Source organism: Mesocricetus auratus, unplaced genomic scaffold (assembly GCF_017639785.1).
Source record: "Mesocricetus auratus isolate SY011 unplaced genomic scaffold, BCM_Maur_2.0 Super-Scaffold_100013, whole genome shotgun sequence".
Lineage (NCBI taxonomy): Eukaryota > Metazoa > Chordata > Mammalia > Rodentia > Cricetidae > Mesocricetus > Mesocricetus auratus.
The window spans coordinates 78,898,060-78,915,613 of NW_024429196.1; the positions used below are offsets into that span (position 1 = coordinate 78,898,060).

The 17,554-nt window shown below is 47.2% G+C and overlaps 1 protein-coding gene and 1 long non-coding RNA gene across 7 annotated transcripts in view; one reads left to right on the top strand and one right to left on the bottom strand.

The window, feature by feature from the left end:
* The window catches only part of Ntrk2 (neurotrophic receptor tyrosine kinase 2), a 337,851-nt gene that overhangs the window by 171,171 nt on the left and 149,126 nt on the right, over positions 1–17,554 (top strand). For all 5 annotated transcript variants that reach the window (XM_005078411.4, XM_013119299.3, XM_013119298.3 and 2 more), the window contains exon 13: positions 14,541–14,729. In XM_005078411.4, coding sequence (XP_005078468.1) covers positions 14,541–14,729 — 189 coding nt within the window. The remainder of the gene's footprint in view (positions 1–14,540; positions 14,730–17,554) is intronic.
* LOC121143689 lies at positions 2,988–6,797 on the bottom strand. 2 transcript variants are annotated; one of them, XR_005881010.1, is made up of 4 exons: positions 6,783–6,797; positions 5,788–5,952; positions 5,084–5,200; positions 2,988–3,279 (listed from the first exon to the last, which is right to left on the bottom strand). It is a non-coding gene; the product is annotated as an uncharacterized LOC121143689 (long non-coding RNA). The 2 variants fall into 2 exon arrangements; XR_005881009.1 differs by lacking the exon at positions 6,783–6,797 and adding an exon at positions 6,251–6,759.

The window sequence follows — 17,554 nt, forward strand, 5'->3', positions numbered from 1 at the left end:
ATGTATTGTATTTGTTTGTATTGTATATGTGTGTATTGTGCATATATGTATGTATTGTGTATATATGTATTGTGTATGTATATATTGTGTATGTATGTGTGTATGTATGTATTGTGCATGTATGTATTGTGTATATGTATATGTATGTATGTATTGTGTATGTATGTGTATATTGTATTTGTATTGTAAATCTGTGTATTGCGCATATATGTATGTATGTATTGTGTATATATATGTATTGTATATGTATATGTGTGTATGTATGTATTGTATATGTATGCATGCATTGTATATGTGTATATGTATGTATTGTACATGTATGTATGTATTGTATTTGTATGTATGTATTGCATATGTGTGTATGCATGTATGTATTGTGTATGCATGTATATACTGTGTATATATGTATGTATTGTGTATGTCTGTATGCATGTATGTATCTAGTGTGTATGTCTGTAGGCACATATGTATGTATTGTGTATGTATGTGTGTATATCTTCAGATGGTGATTGGTTGAATCCTCACATGCAGAACCCACAGATTCAGATGACAAGCTGTGCTGTGTTTAGTGGAGCCCCTTCATAGGTATACAGGGAATCAGGTAGCTAGTGTATTCACAAAGCCTAGTGATTTTACATTGCATCTGTGATTTAATCACTGGCATTTCCTTTGTGCTTTTTATACTTGATACTGTTATGTTTTTTAAAATGTTGCTTTCATCAGTTCTAGAGCCCTGACTGCCTGCACCAGCTCTGGCGATAATGGTAAACCTCGCAAGTAGGCTCCCTACAGCAAAGCTTCTAAGTGGCCCAGACATAGCCCTCAGCTGCCACCACCCCGGACAAGTTGAGCATCTTATCTACAAATTGCTTAACATTTTAAGATTTTGTAATTTTTTTCAATTTTAGAATATTTTCATATTTGCACATGCATAATGAGACATCCTGGAGCTGGACTCTAATCCTAAACACAGGATTTAATTGTGTGTCACATATACATAGCCTGACGGTAATTAAACTCATTATTTCTAATGCACCTGCATTCCAGATGTTCTTTAGCCTGAGCTTGGCATCTTACATGCAGCTCTTCTGTTCTGAGAGGCCGGTGCTCAAATCTTTCTGAGTTTGGAGTGCTTCAAATATCATGTTTTGGCGTACGGTGGACTAACCTGTGGCTGCAAGCTACCCATGACTCCGCACAGAGACATTCTCTTTGCCAGAAGTTGCCAGCCGACAGCAGGTGGCTAGGGGGAAATGAGCTAGCCTCCGTACTTTGAGACCAGGTGACTCTGAGGTAGACACTATGTCATTATTCAAGTCTCCAAATGGGAATAAGACAACAGAGAGCGGATACAGGGGGCCTCAGAGAGGCTCGGACTAAAGGGAGGGCGGGCATGACGTTTGACCTCACAACTGGAGACTACGAGAAACAAGCTAGGGTGCAGAAAGCACGGAGCACTCCCCACTGGTCCTTCAGGAGGAAACTGGGGAAGGGAGGAGAGGTGGACAAGTCACAGACCCTAGAGTGACAACCAGAGGCTTATAGAACTGTGACGAGAAGCTGTCGGAGGGCTGCGGTAATAATTTATGCTCAAAAGTGATTGTTGCAGAATCATCATGGGAAAGAGACTACAGGAAGCTGGAGGCATATAGGGAAGCTGAATCAGAAAGCCAGTGAAAGAATGAGAGAGAGAGAGAGAGAGAAAGACAGAAAGACAGAGAGACAGAGAGAGAGAGAGAGAGAGAGGGAGGGAGAGAGAGAGAGAGAGAGAGAGAGAGAGAGAGAGAGAGAGAGAGAGAGAGAGAGAGAGAGAGAGAGAGAGAGGAAATGGACTGTTCCCAGCACTAAGAGCAGCTGTTGACAGAGAATGGGTTTAAGTCAAATGTAAACACAGAAGGCCAGCCCAATCATGCCTTTGCCTCACTAGAACCTCTCTGCAGTTAGCGGCTCCTGGCGTGTTGGAGTGAGACGCCACTTGGAACACGAAGAAACCCATGCAGTTCGTCTCCAGAATAGTGTGGGTATGGACAGACACCAAATTTTAATTGGAGGTTTTGGTCCTTGGGGAACTACCGGGAAGACATGGAGTCCGTAGGATCTCTGCTCGCACATGTGAGTTTCTTTATCTACCTGGGTCAGTTAGGGTCAGCGCCCACCGTTGAACATGTGTCCCAGAGCTGAAAACGGGTCACACATGCTGGCTGGTTTGATTATTGCATGGGTACATGGGGGCTAAGTGTGACCACCCCCTGGAGAGCTCTGATCTGTTTTCTGTTCTAACCACCACTCACACGGAGGTCTTCCTTGGGACAGTTCAATGTGATCTTCAAGCCATAAATACCTAGTTTGCCCGAGTGCTATCTTCATTCTGACCTACCTGAAGGGCAAACAGCACAGGCAGCAATTGTGGGGACCTGGGGTGGCCAGGCCTCCCACGAGCTAGAATTTGATTGCATTAACTACAACTAATGGCGAGGGTGTTAAGAGAAGCTTTTTCTTGAGAGAATGCCTTCCCGCCCACCTGGTTCCAGATCGGCATCAGTCCCAAAGAAACATACAGGAGGCTATATGAATTATGAAGCTGTTGACCTTGTTTGTTTCTAACTGGTTAGCTCTGACTTAAGTAATTACCCCATAATTGTTAATCTAAGTATGTCTCTTACCGGAGAATAGTTCCAGGCTTCCTACCCCAATGGCGGTTACATCTCGAACCCTCTTGTGTTTCTTCTTCCCAGAATCCTCCTGGACTCCTAGTCCCTCCTATCTTGGTTCCCTATAGGCGCAACAGTACTTTATTGACAAATGCACAGGACTTCCCCCAACACTAGTCCCTCCCATCTAGATTCCTATTGGCCAGCAGTAATTTATTGACATATACACAGGACTTCCCCCAACACGAGGGCAGCTAGGAAACGAAGTCTAAGGGGCAGGAATAAAAGAAAAACGTCAAGTTCAAGGATTTAAGCCATAATACTTTGTCACAGAGAAACTTTTAAAAAATCATTTTTATGTTTTGCCCACACGTATGTTTGTGCGCTGCATGCGTGTAGTGCCTGTGAGGAGCAGAAGAGGACATCGGATCCTGACGCCAGAGTTAGAGATGTTGGTGAGATGCCATGTGGGTACTGGGAATTAAAGCCGGGTCCTCTGGAAGAGCAGCCGGTGCTCTTAACCGCTGAGCCACGTCTTGGACCCTAGGAACTCTGTTCGACGAGATGTTTCTTTGAGACAGTTGTTGTGGAAGGTCTCTTGCCCTGCCTTGTCTTGCAGCTTTTAGCCCTAAATAAGCACATAGATGCTATATTAATTATAAAGATGTTGGCTGGTGGAAAGGGCTTCTCCTCGGCTAGCTCTGTCTTAATTATTAACCCATTTCTATCAATCTGCGTTTCCCCACCAGGCTGTGGCTTATTTGGCAATGCCCAGGCATGTTGATGCTCCTTCTGCAGCATGGTGACCCTGTGTGCCTGCCTTTCCCAGAATTCTCCTTGTCTCCTAGACCCGCCTGTCTTCCTGCCTCGTTGGCTGAACAGTGTTTTATTCATTGACCAATAAGAGAAACATAGATACAGAAGGACATTGCCCTTCAGACAGTGGGGATAAATGAAACTGTAAATTTAGAGGAAGGGATGGCTCACGCGGAGGCTGGCGAGGAGGAAGTGCTCTTTGTGCTGCTGAGCTGTTCAGACTCAGTTCAACCCAACGCCAGCCCTCCTCCTACTCTAGGACGGGCCTCTCGTTTATAAGGCTTGAGTCCAGAAGTATGAGATAAGGTGGGCCTGCAGTGGAAACTTGGCCCTGAACTAGACTCTTCTGAGACTGGGGGGACTGGAATGAATTTGAAGCCAGCCGTTTAGCTGGTCGATTGCAAGTCAGCCAGAAGGGAAACTGTCAGCAATGTGACCCTTTGCCTTGTCTCTCCTCCACGCCAGCAGTGGCCAGCAGTGTTTGGAAGTAGTCAGTGGGCTCACGTTCTGTGAGATGCCTTCGCCGTTCTCAGCACCCTCCCTGTGGCAGTGCCCCCTGGAGCTGCCTCTTTCGTGTGGCCCCTGTGAGTAGGCACAGCCGCAGGAAGTGGAAGTGATGGGCATTTCCTCTACCTAGTAGTATGTTCGTCTGCACCCCCCCCCCCCGCAAAGTGGTGGATGTGTTATTCTTGGGGATGTAGGATGGGGAGATAACAACATTTGATAACACAGCAAGTTTTTAATTTGTGCAGAGTTTTAAGTTCTGGATAACTGGTGATTTTTCTCTTCACATATGAATGTACCAATGCGATTTTTCTGAAACATGAAAGGCAATCAGGAAACTGGGGGTGTCCTGGGGTCAAAACTGCTGGAACGTAACTGCTGAGGGATTGTGTGGCCGGGATCTACAGGGATGGTCAAGTTTCTCCCATTTGCCCATTACTGGCTCCTTTTCCCAACTTTCACTTGGGTTATGAATACTCCCTATTCAACTTACTAAATCCTGTTTCCTTGGAGAGATGTTTGAAAAACTAATCTATTTATTTTATTTGGTTTCAGTTCTGTCTTGGAGTTGCTGGGGGTGCTGATGTGTTATTTTACCCTTTGTGGTCAGCTTTTTCCAAACTCATTAGGGTTTAACTGGTTAATTTCCTAATAGAATCCAAATGGGGCAGGTTCCTTATGCCGACTGCACCTACATTACTTTTGAGGGAGCCCTTCATTTTGTTAAACGTCTCTTATTAAACAGAAAATAAAAGGAGGCTGGGCAGACCCCAATCCTGTGGGTGGACTGAAACAAAGAAAAGGAGAACATTGTTTCTGTTTAAAGACTGCTGCTTCAACCCATCAAGAAAGAACGGATGAGTGGCCAGAGAATGGCAGCATTTAATCTCTCCGAAGGGCTTGTCTTCATTGTGACTGTGCCCCCACTAAAGGGAGCCTAGACATCAGCAAGCCGCGAACCAGCTAGCCCCAGTTTAGCCTCGGTTAGGTATCCTTATCTGTGTTTGTGAATGAAAGTGAACAGGGACTGAGTTCCATCCAGACCCCACATCTCTTCTCTAGTTCCCCTAGGGCCTGGAGCTTTGACCGCTCTGAGCCCCAGACCTACCAACCTGATGTTTCCGGTGTTAGTCAGCTTTCCGTCTCCATGACAAAGCTCCTGAGCCACCAGTTCAGAACAGGTTGACTGTGACTCACCACTGTAGCGGAGCCCATCCGTCTTCAGTGCCCTGTGGGAGTGAGTGGTTGAGCACAACCGCTCACCCCTCGGCCGGGAGTAAAGAGCCTGGGACCTCCCCCCCAACCCTCTAAAGGACACACTCACGGATGACCTAAAGTTCTAGCATTAGGCTCTACCTCTTAATGGGCCCACCTCCTTCCCAGTTGCTGCACTCCAGGGAACCCTGTGGACACATAGGGCTTTGGGATGTTAAAATCCAAATTAAAGAAGTCTCCTCTCATTTCCGCCCAAACACATAAGGGGTTTCTGCCCTCCATGACTCGCCTAGGACCTGTGTCTTGAAAGCTTCCGTTTAGAGCTGTGAGGTTGTTTCCGTGACAAGGTCCTCCAGGGCTCTACGGACAGTGCCATCATATGTCTTCAGCTGTGCTCTTCTACTCCCTCGTCAGATTCCCCTTGACTCGTTCAGTTCCCCAACCCTGCCCATCTCCTCTTCCCTGTCCCGCTTCCCCACACCCAGGCCAGGCTATAGTTTTCTTTTCTCTCTAAAACTCTCGGCCAGCTTCTTGCTCTTTTTCTTTCTCTCCGGTCTGACTCCATCCTGCAGCCAAAGCAGTCTGCCCGAGGTTAACTGACCTGATCTCTTCCTGGCCTGAGGATACCGACACGTTTGCCTTGTCTCCAGTCTAGTGTCCAAATGTGCTGGCATCTCCAGTGCTCCATGGAGCACTGACGGCAGGCTCGCGGTCCCCTGGCTGGTGGGAGCTGCGTACTTCTCCTGCCGCTGGGTCAGGAAGGAAACTGTAGACAAAATTCAGCGTTCAGAATCTGAAGTGTAGCATCTACCAAACGCAAATCGTTCTCGGAAGACTGTCAGTCCAGAAGCTGTTTAGCTTAATGCTGAGAGTTGGGGACACCCCCAACTTTCTGTTGTGCCCCCCCCCCCACTCTGTGCTTGACTGATTCCAGTGCGTGCTGTAGTACTCAGAAACATGTCTCCTGAGACCTCATCTTCCCTCTAGGATGGAGTGACTTCTCTTCTCAGCGCCCCCATCCCCCAACACACACGGAAGTACTTCTAGGGTGTCTCTCTTCCTACCAAAGCCCCCTTCAGGCAAACGCTGAAGTCTCTGCTCTGCCCGTTGGATAAATACTGATAGTATCTGACTCCATAGAATACTCAATCATAATGTACTCAAATTCGGTGAATTTTGGTAACTCTGGATATGGGAAAGGCAATTTTAAAAGATGGAAGAAAACTGGGTTCTTAGAACAGATCCACTGTCAGATCCACAGTGTGGGGTGACTGAGTGTGTCAGCCTCTCTGATCTGAGTCCCTGCCAACAACTTCGGGGTGATTTGTGATCCAGGAAAGGTATAGCAAATGGGTATCTTAGGGGCTGCACAAGAGGCATGCCCACACTTGTCTACAGCCTTCTCTGGTGCATCTATGCAGCACAGCATTATGCAAGAAGCAACGTGGTAATGATTTCAGGGGTGCAGAGAGGAGGAGGCAGCCTGCCAAGTCTCTGCTCAGTAAGGTGGAGCCATATGAAGGGCACCGAGGAAGTAGGAAGTGCCTCCCCCTCAGCTGCATGAACAGCAGAGAGGAAGCAGGAAGTGGCTCATACCAGGAAGTAGGAAGTGGCTCATCCCTCAGCTGCATGAACAGCAGAGAGGAAGCAGGAAGTGCCTCCCCCTCAGCTGCATGAACAACACAGAGGAAGCAGGAAGTAGCTCACCACAGGAAGTAGGAAGTGGCTCATCCCTCAGCTGCATGAACAGCAGAGAGGAAGCAGGAAGTGGCTCACCCTAGGAAGTAGGAAGTGGCTCATCCCTCAGCTGCATGAAGGGAAGAGAGGAAGTAGGAAGTGGCTTCCCCTCAGCTGCATGAACAACACAGAGGAAGCAGGAAGTAGCTCACCCCAGGAAGTAGGAAGTGGCTCATCCCTCAGCTGCATGAACAGCAGAGAGGAAGCAGGAAGTAGCTCACCCTAACTTACACATGATGCTAGATAGCTCAACTACAGACTCCTCATGTGTTGTTGGTAAAAGTGAGACCTGATTTAGTTTAAGGCCATTCTGAGCAAGCTTATCCTCAGTAGCAATTCTATTTATTAACAGGATTTACTCTACCACAGTGAGGTTTGGAAAGAGGGGTGAGCACCTCAGATGTGTAAGTGCCACTATGTTTCTTGTTGGTTAACAGATAGAAACAACCCTTAAATGTATGGTCAGTGAGAGATGAATGTTGACCTTTAGTGGGTTCTCTGTAAAAACAAACAAGCAAACAAACAAAAAAAACAATTACTCAAAAGGAAAACAGTCTTGAAAAGTGTGATTTATGGTATCATTTTTAAAAAAAAAAGATAAGTCAAGCAAATGTTGAGGGACAGAGGAGTAGTTTGGTGGCAGAGCACTTGCCTAGCATCCATGAACCCCTGGGTTTGATCCTCAGCACCGCCAAAGAAACAAGTACACAGAATACTCCAAACATGACCAGTAGGAAGGTGAACCTTCTGAACAGGGTAGGTCATGACAACTCCGTGAGCGTGACACCGTTGGGCCAGACTCAGTGTGACCTATGCAAAGGACCTTCTTTTTGTTTGTCTGTCTGTTTGTTGTCTGTTTTTCAAGACAGGGTTTCTCTGTGTAACAGTCCTGGCTGTTCTGGAACTCACTTTGTAGACCAGGCTGGCTTCAAACTCACTGAAATCCTCATGCCTCTGTCTCCTGAATGCTGGGAAGAAAGATGGTGCCACCACTGCCTAGCTGTGCAAAGAATCTTTATCTGGCTTTGCATTGAGGCCAAGATCTCTTTCTGGTTTCTAAAACCTGAAAGGAAGTGTTTAGATGAAGGTCATCCATTTGTGAACGTCAGCTTTGGGCTGAGGCCTAAGCTCACCACTTGCTTAAGGCCCTAGGGTTTGTTTTCCTTACCCTCACTAACTAACTAGTTGGCTGGATAACTAACTAGTGAAATAAATATCAGCTTAGGCTGCTACCTGGAATGCCGGGTTCTGGGAAGGTGAAGCCTAAGATTAAGCCTGAAATAATTGGGGCAGCAGTCTTGTGAAGCACCCTTGAGAGCCCAGGGAGATTTCATTGTCTCACTTCACTTAGCTCTTGAACCTAGTTTTAATCTTGAGTATGAAGACCACTGCAGAGCCCCAGAGCAAAGAAGCACACGACTTAGGTTGCCCCTGCGCCTTTCCTGGACCCACGGCCATAGATTTCTCTGTGGAACAGAAAATACCCTTGACCCCAGAGTTTTCCTACGTCAACAGTGGAGTCCAAGAAATACAGGAGACCCTCCAAACAATAGGGCTCTTGCACACATGTCCAGAAGAGTCTAGTACTGTAAAGCCCATCACACAGCAGATACGTATGTAGGGCTCTTGCACACATGTCCAGAGGAGTCTGGTACTGTAAGATACCACCACAGTAGATATGCATGTAGCATTCCAATATCCCCACCCCAGAGTCAGCTCCCCCTACCCGGGAACCTTGCACTGCCTCTCCCAGCTTCGGATGAGGTCTGGTTTCTCTCATCATTTTCCAGCATCGCTGCAAAGCTGCGGCGCGGTTGTCAATCTCCCTGTGCATCCTCAGCCACCAGACTGTCCTGCTAGATGATTCAACATGAAGGAATGATTTCTCCCCTTAGGGGGGAAGGAAGAAAGTGAGAAAGAGCAATAGCCCAGAGCTGTTAACCCCGGGCTCGGGCCATTTCCTTGGAAGACAGGTTGCTGCCACTCTCCGGTTTGAACATCCACGTTCTCAGGATGAAATACGAGCGTTTGCACAGGAATCTGAAACCCCAGCTTCCCGGCGTCCGAGAGGGGGCGTCACTGAGCTGTATGACCACGGCCAGTTGATGCTCTCCAGCTTCCGCTTCTCTTTCTAAGTTTATTTTATGCTCTGTTGAGGTCTTCAGATGTCTCATGGTTTGGAATTGGGGAGGGCAAGACAAGGTGTGGGTACCACTCCTCTGGGTTTGCCGGGCTCCTGCAGCTTGGCTCCGCACAACCTACTCAGGTTCCCCATTCACTGGTCTCAGGTTCTCTCTCTATTCATTTGTCTTTGACTTATTTTCTGTCTCCCCAGCTTTAGACTTGTTGAAGCAAAAGACCTAGCTTATTTTCTTTTTCTAGAAAAGGCATTACTTTTGCAAACTCTGTGTAGTAAGTAGGTTTGCACGCTTGAAGCTGACTTGTTTTTTGTTTTTTTTTTTAACCCAGTGGGTATGGTGGCCGCTGTCTCCACTCCAGGCAGTGATGGCTTCTGAAGGTTGGAGACCAGGCTAAAACTACATCAGGAGCCACAATGCAGTGCACAGTTAGCTGAACCCACAAGCCTGGGCAAGTCTGGCTCTTAACTTTGTTCTGTTGGCTACGGTGCAATAGAATTCCAAACTAGCAAATTAGCTGTTCATTTATGGTGATTTTTTTCCCTCAAAAACCAGAGTTCCGCTTCCAGACACTGTGATCTGGGCTTGATTACACTCTGTTCCTTGCATTCAGACCGAGAGCAGACAACAGAAACGCAGAGCGCGTGGCTCGTGGAGCGAATGCAGACGCCATGGCTCACCATCAGGACCCAGTCAGGTGGGATCTCCCAGGACCTCCACTCTGCCTGGTATTTTCTGTGGGTGCAAAGACAGGAAGTTACATGGAAGGCATGAAAACACAGCTTTCTGTCATTCCTGCGGATTTCCAGGATCTTATCATCACGGGCAGACCCTTTCGGTTGCTGCTCCTCTTTGTAGCAAGGTCGGCTGAGTAATGGATACAGAGATGTGTGAGGAAACCACTCATTTCTGAGCTGTCTGTCCTGCATTTGCTCAGCCCAGCCACACATGGAAGCCTGTTTCCTTTGTTTGTTTGGTGGGTTGTTTTTGTTTTCGTTTGTTTTATTTTTTTATTTTTTAAAGACAGGGTTTCTCTGTCCTGGCTGTTCTGAAACTCACTTTGCAAACCAGGCTGGCCTTGAACTCACAGAGATCCACCTACCTCTGCCTCCCGGGTGCTGGGATTAAAGGCCTGCGCTACCACTGCCTGGCTGAAGCCTGTTTCCTTTATCTTTTTAACCCTGGCACGGGACCTCATCCAGTCAAACATTCTCCAGCAGTGTCTGTCCAATGATTCACAAATGACCAGAGGACCAAGCTTAGGCTGAAAATCTTGGGAAGGGGAAAAAAAAATCACCAACCTTCACACCTTCGCTAGTCTCAAAGATTCTAATGCAAAAGCTGTCTTACCAAACAGAGAGAAAGCAGAAGGGGACCAAGCCCCAGTTATCACGGGGCTCTAAGAAGCTCCCAAAGGGCACATTTCAGGAACAACCCATCATTCTCCTGAGACATCAGGGGGTTTTCTACTCCAGGGTAGTCCATATGGGTCTTCGTGTTTTGGGGGTACGTGCGCAGAGGAAGGGGAACCGTTCTCGCTCACTCTACAGCGCTGGAGGATGGTGTCTTCCTCCCCTAAAAAGCCAATCACTGCGCCCACCTCAATACTTTCTAGACACCTCCAACCACAGAGGGGGGCTGGCCCTTAGAGACGTTCAAAAGTGCTGTATCCTCCTCAGTGGCAGCATAGACTGTTCTTCACAGATTGTCCCAACGATGGCCCACCTGAGGCATTTGCCGTATTCATCAAGAGCGGTGAGGTCAAACATCCACTGTGAAGTCAGTTTATGACTTAGAGCTTGCGAGAGGGAACATGTCCTGCCGTGGTGGTGTGTGGCTGCGCAGAGACCCTCTGACCAGTCAGGGTGTAGAGGAGACAGACAGATGAGGGAACAAGCTCTTCTTATTGTTTTCATGAGGAGGAGCCAGGGGGCCAGAGGAGGAGGCAGATCCAGGGCTGTCTGACTGCAGTAAGTCAGCAGGATCCAGCCTTCCAAGATCTCCTGAGTTCTGTGGTATCTGGCCATAGGGTGACAGGAAAGGCAGACGGTGACCTAGTGTGTGAAGACCACACACACGGAAGGTGACTTGGTTGTGTTGTTCTGTGTGTGGAAGACGCACTGGTGGGCAGCAGGTCCCAGGGGGGCCACAGCATCGGCCCCTCCCTCCGCGGAAGGCATTGCTGGTATTGAGAAGAAAGGTGATTTCCCACATGACCATTTTAATCATTGGAAGTTCAGTCAGACTTAGAAACATCTGAAAAACTAATTTATAGGGCATGTTATGGTGTAGCTTTGATGAGAGAAAGCCTCTCTGTACTTTACTTTACACTGAAACAAAAATGAGCTAACATGTTTCCGTGCAGACCTCCTGTTTATCAGTCTCGTTGTCGGGACCACCCCAAATCCAGTTGCAGTGTGCATTCCTAGCAACTTAAACTTCGTATTAATGTTACAATACAGTTTTCAAGTTCTCATACGAGCTTCTTGCATTAATGTTATAATACAGGTTTCAAGTTCTCTTATGAGTTTCACACCACGACGCGCCTCTCCTGTCTCCTTCTTCCCAGTGTCTGCTCAACCCCATGCACAGGCACACAAAGACACGAATCATAAAAAGCGCAGACAGGCTGCTGTCAAATTATATAGACATTCATTGTCCCCACCGGGAGCTTCTCACCCCCCACTTCTCCGTGCTCTGTGTTCCATTATATTAAGATGTTCATAGAGAGATGGTCTTAATTCCCACAACCTTGCCAGCTGTATCAATCTCCCAGGCTTTGGAACACCGCTAATGAAGGGAGCAGCAGCTGAATTAATTTCCCTCTGATAAATTGCAGAGGTTTGTGATGCTCCATCTGTCAACGGCGACTTTCCGCAAAGTGCAAGGGCTGTTGGGAAACTGCCTTGCTTTTCTACCAGTGCCAGGACGGAATTCTGGCCCCTCCGTACGCATGGCCACCGTGTCCTCAGCCCTCACCCCTCTGCCCTAAGTTATACGAGGGACTGATTCTTAGCTAGTGGGCTGCGGAGCAAGGGGTGTGCTTTGGCGCGCATGGGGAGGAGAGAGAGTTCTCTGGTCGGACCTAAACGGGAGGTTGCCGCGTGCAAGGGCTCCGGGCCGCAGCTGGAAAGTGATCTAGAGCCGGATCCTGGAGAAATCTCCATTGTCTTCCACTCAAAACAACAGTGTTGTGGTTCTCACAGCCTCACCGGGACCAGGGGACAACCAGTGACAAAACCAAATGAAGCCAATGTGTTCCTAACTGCTGCTGAGGTGCAAGGAGAGGTTTTATGACAACACTCGGGATATTTGAAGATGGCAACTTCCCCATCCATGGGGGTCAATGCAGACCCTGGAATCTTTTGAGAAATATGTGGCCTGGACTGCACCTCCCTTGAGGGTTCTGAAGATAGCAAGCTTTGGTAGCTGGTAGCCTTGCAGCCGCTCTGGTGGCCTAGCAAGAGAGCCAGTGGCAGGAAAGCTTTACTGACAACGTACAGAAATGCAAGCATAGCGCATCTCCATTTCCATCACTGGCTGGAAGCTGAGTGATCTGGGCTTGTCAGAAAGCAAACCACAAAACAGAGATGGCTGGGGACATTAGTAAGGGCTTGTCCTTGCCGCTCTTCTTGGCAGGGTTTTTCTGCCGCTTGCGAGCACAGATGAGCACAACCGGTGGCGGCCTTGCCTTGGCTTTGCGTGTTGTGTGGCTTCTAAGTTGGCAGCGCGAGGACATGTCTGCAGAATCAAGCCAGAGTATATTATTAGGCACAACTTGAGTGCACTCCCATGGAGAGGCTGCTCTCAGAATTACCGGTAATAGCAGTGGGCTTCCCCCTGCATACTTTGTTTAAGACAGAACTAGCTGGGGAATGTCCAACTGTTATCACTACAAACTACAATAATCCCCCACGGAGGGGAAGATGGATCTTGGAGTTTGGCGGGTGGATTATCAGTATATCGAATAGGGATTCAAGCTGTATCAGAACCCGACAAAACAACCTTTGTTTCTGTAATTGCTTTACACGGAAGTAATTAAGGATGAGGAGAAAAGTGGAGAATGCACAGAGGTCTTGAAGCATGCTGGGGGGAAGAGGTGGGGAAGGGGGTGTTGAAAACACACTCCCTCGGGTGGCAGCCCAGCACAGACGGCCCTCTCTAGCAAGCCTCTGCCTTGCCCCAGGGGTTTGATTCTGCTCCTTTGCTCTGGCTGACATTGCTATGTCCTCGAGTTTTCCCTTCCACCGTCCCTAGGGACAGCATGCTCATGCCACGTCTAAAAGACTTGGGTTCCCACGCGTGAAGCTGCTCTCCGTGTGATGTTCAGTATTCTGGAGTCTTCTCACACATTGTTATCTTTCTGAATCGACTTTGGTTGCCAACCTTGGGTGATTGGAGTCCGTCAGCCAGTAGATATACCGACTGGACAAAATGTAGTGGAGTGACTATAGAGGCATGTGCATTTTGAGGTTTTGGGTTAAGAACTAATTCTTGTATGGACCATAACTAAGCTAATGCTCTAATATGAAGGGATCCCAATAGCACCACAGGCTCTCTCCATCAGTGTATATGTAGCACATTGAAGCTTTCATATCCCTGATCTCACTCCAGTCCCATAGAATAATAACCGGGCATTCCCCAACGCAACTCCCAACTGTAAGCAGATCCAGATGCGCGAAGAAGTGAGTAAAAGGGCGAAGATGAGAAACTCAGGTCTCCAAACCCTCAGCATCACTGACAGTCCCCAGAGAGACAGGTGTCCTGGATTTGTGCCAGGAGTTCAGTGACAGGGAGCTCTTCAGGTGTGCATAGACCCAGGTCCTGGGAGTTGCAGCTACAGAAAATGGAAACGAGATGGGAGCCCTCATGCGTTGGTGGCAATCCACAGACACAGCATTGTGCGAATGCTTTGTAAATGAGTTTAGACGCTCAAAATGTCAAGCACGGGCCTTCCTTAGGATTTACCAATCTCACACAAGAGCAAAGGAGGCGTGTGTCTCCACACACACACACACACACACACACACACACACATGTGTCCACGAGTCCTCACGGCTGCACCATCCTTCAGTGGGCAGGGGGACAGACAAACAGCGTGTGCCTTGCCTGCACAATTCAGAATCACTCAACAATGAAAAGGGAAGCATCCATGCACATGGCAGTGAGAGTTAACTTCAAAACACGATGCCAAGTGCAAGTCATGAATTACACTGGCAGCACCAACATGGAATGCCAAGGTTTGTTAACTCAGAGTGGAAAAGTAAATTTGTGGATTTCTGGGGCCGGGGGTGGGGGAAATGGGAAAGCAACACTAAATGGGGGCAAGGGGTGCGTCTTAAAATGAGGTTGTAGCGATGATGGAAGCATTCTGTGATCACACCAAACCCTGCTGAAATTACCCATTTGGAGTGCATGTGACTCAAAGTTCAACTGAAGCCATTGAACTACAGAGTGCCTCTTCTTCTTCCAACTGCAGGCCCAGCTTCTGTCATCAGCAATGACGATGACTCAGCCAGCCCCCTCCACCACATCTCCAATGGGAGCAATACTCCATCCTCCTCGGAGGGCGGTCCCGACGCTGTCATCATTGGAATGACCAAGATTCCTGTTATTGAAAACCCCCAGTACTTTGGCATCACCAACAGTCAGCTCAAGCCAGACACATGTAAGTACAGCTGTTTATACTTACTGACCCATTTGCTGCGTATCTGCTTCGACGGTTCTGTTTGTTAGGGCCTCTGGCAAGGCTGGCTGGGGCTGGGGGCAGCAGAATATTTGAGGATTCTTGCACTTTTTTGGCCCACAGGCCAGATTCTTCCATTGGTTACTTAGGGAATTCTCAAGGTTTGTCTCCCGCTGGGCTGGGAACTGTGGGTAGATATGGACTTTTCTTGGAATCCATTTTCCACAATCATTTGTCAACATGAAGTTGTAATCAAGCACGCTTATCTGGAGAAGGACGGAGACAAAAAGCAGAAGTGTCACTAGAATGCATATACATAATTTATAGTTGACGGGCAATTGATGTAACTTAAATCTTGCTTATTAAAAGCAATTAAGGCATGCGCTCTAGGCAGTCAGGAAGGCTCTGTGTTTCATACAGGTGGTATTGATTTGGGGGTAGTTCTGTATTCTTTTCTCATCCTAATTTCTAGGATGTAACTACTGTTACATCAAGCAGCGTGAGTATGAGAAGGAGGACTCTGACTTTTAATAATTATGCTAGCCCATCAGCCCCTCCTGGCAAGCTTGGGCCCCTCTCCCTGTCTTCTGGGCCACTGACCAGATGTAAAATATGGATCAAGACCTTAAGATCAGCAGAGAATTCAAAGCATAATGAACACACAGGCTTTTCTCCATTTGAATTACGTGGCCTTCTCTCATGCATGAATAAGAGGCCTTGGTGGCTGGGACATCTGCTGCCCCTGATTCCAGGGGCTCCCTGGTATCGATGAGGGGGCTTCCTTTGTTTAGTTACATCTCTGTATCCTGCCTACTATCAAGTGCTGCTCTACTGCACTGTCTCAGAGGCTAAGGAGGACAATTACAAAGTTAGATTTGGAGACTGATAGTTTGCCGAAAATTCATTGGGATCTTTCTGTATATAAGGAAAAAAATTGTCCTTTCTGTCCACTCATTTATATTTATTTCAAGGTTATGTTTAAGATTGGAATTGGAACTAAGTATTAGAGTTGACGTTACTATAAGTTTGTAGGCCCCACCAAAGATGTTAGCTGAATTTGTTATACAACAAGTACAAAAGGATGCTTAAAGATTAGTAAAGTCCTTGAACTTTAAATGTTGTTCAAAGCCATGGTGTTATTGATTCTCGTAACTATGGTATGACCAAGGTAAGATGAGATACTATTGAAAATTAGGTATTCTTTGTGGAGGTTGACATAACCAAGGATACTTGAGATGTCTATATTCATGGCAGTCAAATATGAAGAAATATCAAGATACAGTGGTAAGAGAATCTTCGGCTTTCCCATTGTCCTCCCTAGAAATATGTTATTTTGACACCACTGTCTCCACCAGGAGTAGGCTGTGTGGTGTAATTCTATCAGTCCCGGGCTGGATAGCTAAGGTTGACTAAAATTAATATTAAGTGTGCTTTCCTTTTCAGGGTAGGAAAAGTAAGGCTGAAACATCAATCAGAGACCATTGGTCCAATATGTCCAATAAGAATGAATGAATAAAGGCAATAATAGACACATTAATGTGGATGGTGGAATGCCACAAGGCCTAGACCCTACACAAAGACCTACAGGCAACCAAAGAACGCTGGGAGTGGGAGAAACAGTCTTCCCCAGGGGAGAGTGCACCAGTTGATTATCCAATCCCAAGTGATCAGCCCTCAAAACAGTTTTTTAACAAGAAACATTCCTTTATTTAAAGGGGCAGGGATTGGGTGGAAGAAAGGGGTGGGTGGCCTCAGGGCTTGTGACCCCACTGAACATCTTCCCTCAGGATCTAAGGGGATGTCTGCAGAACGTCACCTCCTCCAACTAGACTCGGTGCAGATTCCAGAAAACAGTTTAGTTATCTCTGGAGGCCTCTTCTGCTTTGTGGTTCAGCCATGTCGTGTCACCTCGACTCGGAAGAGACCGTAAGAGAGCCACGGAGCCCCAGCTCCCCCTCAGCTTCTGGCCTCCGGCCTGTGTTCTAGACCACCAAGCCTCTTTGGCTAGTCCTTCCTTATAATGCCTCACTGAGCCCTCCACACAAATATCCCTCCAGGCCTAGTGTTCTCAGACGAATCTTATCTTACATAATCTAAAACCAACCTTTCTTCCCCCAGACATTATCCTTAATGAGTTTTACAAACAATTTTTTTTTCTAAAAAAAAAATCACTTATCTTCCATGGATACATTATCCAAGAAATGGGAATGAAGAAGATTTTATCCTTCTCTTCCTGCCCCTGTCACCACCTCCGTGTAAACACCACACAGCATTCTAGTATGTTCCTTAACCTCCAGGGTTGGCATTGTTCTGTGCTCTGCGTGAGTGTAGCCGTGTGTGTGTGTGTGTGTGTGTGTGTGTGTGTGTGTGTGTGTGTGTGTGTGTGTCTGCAGTCTTGCTTAAGTTCAACTTTAGCCTTCGGAAAGCAGCAACTTCAGCCGCTAACCATAACCTAAGACAGGACGTAGTGGGTTTTTGACATCAACCAGATGTTGACCAGATGTGACTGTATATTGCTGAAGTATTAGTTGCCAATGGATTTGTAGCAGAGTCTTCAGAGTCCCTTTTCATTGGTTTTATTTCCACCAAAACTGGTGTACATGTTGTTTTTATTGGATATACTTTTTAACAAAGTGCTAGGTAATTTAACTAGATTTAGGCAATTTTAGAAAAGTAAGCTTTATGAAGTCTTTTCTTCGACTTAACAAATTACATCCACCCCAATTAAACTATCTCAAAGAGGAACCACAGAGACTGGACATGCCAAAGTATATCTTGCTTTAAGCCCATGAAGTTCTGAGGGATTA